At 39.5% G+C, this 5204-nt stretch overlaps 1 protein-coding gene across 1 annotated transcript in view; it reads left to right on the top strand.

Moving 5' to 3' along the window:
- The first annotated feature begins 787 nt into the window (after nucleotides 1-787).
- Nucleotides 788-5204, top strand: part of RAPH1 (Ras association (RalGDS/AF-6) and pleckstrin homology domains 1) — a 73485-nt gene continuing 69068 nt past the window's right edge. The window contains exons 1-2 of the mRNA XM_007936020.1: nucleotides 788-907; nucleotides 4775-4880. Of these exons, the coding sequence (XP_007934211.1) occupies nucleotides 788-907; nucleotides 4775-4880 (226 nt within the window). The remainder of the gene's footprint in view (nucleotides 908-4774; nucleotides 4881-5204) is intronic.

Raw genomic sequence — 5204 nt, forward strand, 5'->3', positions numbered from 1 at the left:
AAAACAGTGGCCTATAAGATTAAGTCCAGACTTTTGGTATGGTTTATAATTTTGCCCCTACTTCCACTCAGTCCTCATTTTCCACAGTTGTCTACCCCACATTCTATGCATCAAACTTGGTAAACTCTTTAGAATTCTCAGCATGTCTTACTACTATTTCACATGTTTATCCTGTGCACATGGTGGTCCCTCTGCCTAAAATGCCCTTCTCCTCCTCCATTGTTTAGATTTTTATTGAAGCACCTCCTTTTACCCCATCCCTTTCAAACTGAGTCAAGCTACATTGTTCTTCATTGCTCCCCTAACATATCTCTGTTACAGCATTTAACACAGTGTTTCATCACTGTTGATTTCCTTATCTTCCTCTACTAGACTATTGCTTCCTTAAGGACAGAGGCTGTCACTTTCATGTCTGTACCTCCAGTGTCGGGCAATAAGTATTAAAGATTGTCTTGCCTCTCTGGATCACTGAGTTTACTAGCCTTAAAGAAATGCTCTAGTGGCAGCTCCACCCTCTGCCTTGTATTCTGAGAGTTTTTGTGTGTTTTATTATACAAAAGCAAATTCAACATGTGTTACTGAAGGAACAAAAAGAGATTAGTAGTAAATAAGACATAGCTATATGCTATGCATTGATTGATTGCTTGATTGCCATTACTGAAGGAACAAAAAGAATTAGTAGTAAATAAGACATAGCTATATGCTATGCATTGATTGATTGCTTGATTGCCATTTTCTAGGTATGTGACCTGTAACCATTCATTCTATACAAATGTCTGTATTTCAGATGGAGCAGCTATCAGATGAAGAAATTGACCATGGTGCTGAAGAAGATAGTGACAAGGAAGATCAAGACTTAGACAAAATGTTTGGAGCTTGGCTTGGGGAGCTAGACAAACTTACTCAGGTTAGAAGTAATGCTTAAAAAGCTGGTTGAGGGTTTGAAGTCATCACTGTGTGCTACAATTTTAATGTATGTTGTTGTTGTTGTTGTTATTTGCCGTTGAGTCGGCCCCGACTCCTAGCGACCCCTCCTTGGGTTTCCGAGGCAGTATCACTATGGAAGAAGGATTGCCCAACCTTCCTTTTGAGGAGTGGCCGGTGAGTTTGAACCGCCAGCCTTCTGGTTAGCAGTCAAGTGCCTTAGGCACTATGCTACCAGGCCTCCTACAATTTTAATGTATAGACATAAGATATGGACATAAGTTAAATTTTAAAATACTGCCAGAAAGGAAAAATGTTCAAAGAATTAACAAGTAAATGGATAGTAACTCTAGACCACAAGGTATTGTCTTCTGTGGTTATTTTAAGGAGTGTTTTAAAAAATATTTGTGACAAAGGTTCTGTTCATCTGTTTCATAAATTTGAGATTGCTAGTTAAATAAGCTTTAAAGTCTAAATTTTAGCATATCCAATCCCATAACTAAGTAAATTTGAATGCATTTCACAACATGAATAATTTCCTCTCATGCAAGTATTTTCTCTTAAATAATTCCAGAATACTGAGAAGATTTTATTCCAGGCTGCATTTTTAAACAGTGGCAAAGCTTTTTCATTTTGTTTTATTGGACCTTGGGGGGTTTTTTTAGGGAAAAAAAAAAAAAGAATGACCTTATCCTCTAAGCCAGGATACGTTTTAGAGTAAAAGAGTATATGGCTAATACACTGTGTTCAATAGATGAAGATTGTCTGTGCTTATTAAAATAAATGTAACTTCATGATAGAGTAGGCATTAGAACAAAACTTAGTTTCATTTATCTTTAAAACAATGTCTCTGGAAAGAACTTTTACGTAAAACTGGTTGTGAGATTCTTCAACTAATTGGAAAATAAGGTGTTATGGTGAAAGTTTTAAGTATCAGTTTGTTTCTTTTAACTATCCCTGTCCAACCAAACCAAACTCACTGCCATCATGTCAGATCTGACTCCTAGTGACCCCTCCTTGGGTTTCCAAGGTGGTATGTCTATGGAGGTAGAGTGCCCAACCTTCCAAGGAGTGGCTGGTGGGTTTGAACTGCCAGCCTTCTGGTTAGCAGTCAAGTGCCTTAGGTATTAACGGCACCAGAGCTCCCAACTGCTGCTATCCCTGTAAGAGTCTGGAATTGAAACCGATACACTCACATAATTCTTGCTAGTTCATTTTGAAGGGCAGACATTTCTTCTGTGACCATAATCTGTTGATAATGAATTTTGGGGAGTGTATTTTCAGTACTACTAGGAGTTCATAGGGGTCATTCATTGCTTTTGTTCTCCAATAAGGAGGAGTAACATCTGTTGTGAGAAAAGTCTTTTGTCTATGGTTACCAAATCACTTTATTTCTTAATTTTTTAAAACAAAATGATTTTGACATAGATAGGATTATTAGACCGTGCAGTTCTATGCTGGGAAAAAGGAAAGAAGAAGCAAAGTAGAGGAAATAGAAAATGATAGTGTGTGAAAGAAAGTCTGCAAGGACCAACTGACTTGTTGGGATGTCCTCGAATGTGTGGTTTTATTGTCTGAACTTGGGAAAGGGCCCCCCAAAAAAGAAAGATGGTTATCAGTCCAGTGCTGTAGGTTGAGTAAGAGCTCCATGCTTCTGCACTGTAGGTCTGGAACCTTAAAATTTTTGCTTTCTTGAAACACAGGTCTCAAATTTAAAAAAAAAAAAAAAGAAAAGAAAAGAAAAGCAACCCTCCCCCCCAATACCCTAAGTTTAAATTCAAATTATAGAGTTAAAGTTTGGATAGAAACTAATAACTGTTAACATACTCTTCCTAACACAAATGTGAGGTATTACTCACATTTGGTAGTTGGCTCTGGTAGTATAGTGCCTAAGGTGTTTGACTGCTAGCAGTTCAAACCCACCAGCCATTCCTCAGAAGGAAGATTGGGCAATCTACTTCCATAGAAATACCCCCTCAGAAACCCAAGGAGGGGTTGCTATGAGTTGGGATCAACTCAGTGACAGTGAGTTTGGTTTTTTGGTTAAACTAAAGTTGTGACTCTTCTCAACATTATATAAATCTGTTTTAAGAGATAAAATATTTATATATGTATGTTATGTTGTTGTTATATGCCGTCGAGTCGGACTCGACTCATACCGACCCCTCCTTGGGTTTCCAAGGTGGTATCACTATGGAAGTAGATTGTCCAACCTTCCTTCTGAGGAGTGGCTGGTGGGTTTGAACCTCCAGCCTTCTGGTTAGCAATCAGGTGCCTTAGGCACTATGCTACCAGACCTCCTTGTGTATGTTATTGCAAAAACGACAAGGAGGCCACATGTTCTGACCTCCTCTAACCCTACGAGGGGAAGGCAGGATTACCAGCAGTAACCCAAGGCCTATTACTGCCAGGCCAGACATGTTGCCTCCCTCCAGTCCTTTCTCCAACCGTTCCTCCCAGAGCACCCACCACCTCTCTCCTGGGTTCGATAATTCACTGCAGTGGCCACACAGAACTCACAGATTATAGGGTTTATTAGGGAAGCACCAGGCTACAACTCAAGTTCAGGAAGAACACTCAGTCTCTCTCTCAGCCCACCGTCCCTCAGCCAAGAGTCTCTCACAGTCTCTTTCTCAGCAGTGCTGGTCCCTCGGCGTCTCACTCAGTGATGCGTGTCTCTTGTGTCTCTTTCCCAGCAGCACGTGTCTCTTTCAGGGGTGCGTGTCTCTTTCAGCAGCACGTCTTCCTCAACCAGCAGTCAGAGAGACAGTTCTGCCTCTAGGAGGCCTCCTTTTGAGCCCGGCAGGGTGGTCAAACTAGCCAATCATAGCATCAGAACTCTAAGCACGTGAGAGAGAGTGGGAACTTCCCAGAACATTGTATTGTGCCACGCCCAACAGAAATAACCCAGGTGGGCGACTTTAAAATCAGGATCTCCTCCGTAGCTAATAGCAATTCCCACCTTAGAGTTTACAAAGACTTATGGGTAGAAAAGCCACACTAAGTAATTTACTACACCGCAGTTATACATACTCAAATTTTATATATTATAAATAGAAATGAAAATAATTAATTTGTATTTAAATGAGCGGATGCCAAATAGCTACTGACCCTTTCCCTGAATTTCTCTGTTGTAAACATCTTATTTTCCTTATTATAGAAAGATTAGGGAGACGAAGTGCCATTAAAAAGGCGGTGAGATAACTTAAAAGTCACCCTTTCCCTGAAGTGCAGTATAATTATACCCTTGTTATAGACAGGGCTTGGCAGTTTAGCTGGATTATGGTGCCCCTATCTTGATAGGGCTTGAAAAGAACAAGGATATTCTGTCATTGTTTGAAGTTGTAGCCACCTCTCTGTTAAGTTCTTGAGTTTCATTAATTTTGAACCCAGAGCTGCCTGTTATCATCAGGGTGCTTCATGCCAAGAATGAGACTGTGCTGGACCAAAAACAGATTCCTTTGAGGAAAGAGATAACAGGGTTCTCTGCAGGGTTCTTTTCTCTTACCATGGTATATCCATATGCCTAGCTTATTTTTAGTGAATATATGTAAAATGAAAGTCAATCGTTATACATTAAGTATTTGAAAAGATATTTACTCTGAACTATGTTAGTCTCAAGTGTTTGTATGCTTTGAAAGTAAACATATATTTAAAAATTGAAATAACTACAATCAAAACTATGATGTGAAAGCCATTTATACTTAATGCTGTTAACTTAGAAGAACATTGCTTTTATTAACTATGTGACAGACGATTCGTTTGATCATGCAGCAAACTTTACTTACCTGTTTGTGTACTTGAAGCCTGAATTGAATACATCACTTACTAAACATTCTTTTTTAAAAAGAGTTTAGATTCTGACAAGCCCGTGGAGCCGGTAAAAAGATCTCCTCTTCGCCAGGAAACAAACATGGCCAATTTTTCTTATCGCTTCTCCATATACAACTTGAATGGTAAGATGTAATTAGAAATAAAATGTAAAGCCATATACTAAGTTATATAATGCAGAAGCAGTGTAACTACAGTTCCCAATAAACCAAAAATCAAACTTACTGCCATCAAGTCGATTGTAACTCATAGCAACACCCTTTGGGTTTCCCAGGCAGTAAATCTTTGTGGAAGTAGATTGCCCAGTCTTCCTTCTGCAGAGTGACTGGTGGGTTTGAACCACGAACCTTCTGGTTAGCAGTCATATGCCTTAGGCACTAGGCCACCAAAGCTCTTATAGTTCCCAATGTTGTTGTTATTTGCCGTCGAGTCGGCCCCGACTCATAGCG

This window comes from Orycteropus afer, unplaced genomic scaffold, assembly GCF_000298275.1.
Source record: "Orycteropus afer afer isolate SDZICR_OR568_19922 unplaced genomic scaffold, OryAfe1.0 scaffold00002, whole genome shotgun sequence".
Classification (NCBI taxonomy): Eukaryota; Metazoa; Chordata; class Mammalia; order Tubulidentata; family Orycteropodidae; genus Orycteropus; species Orycteropus afer.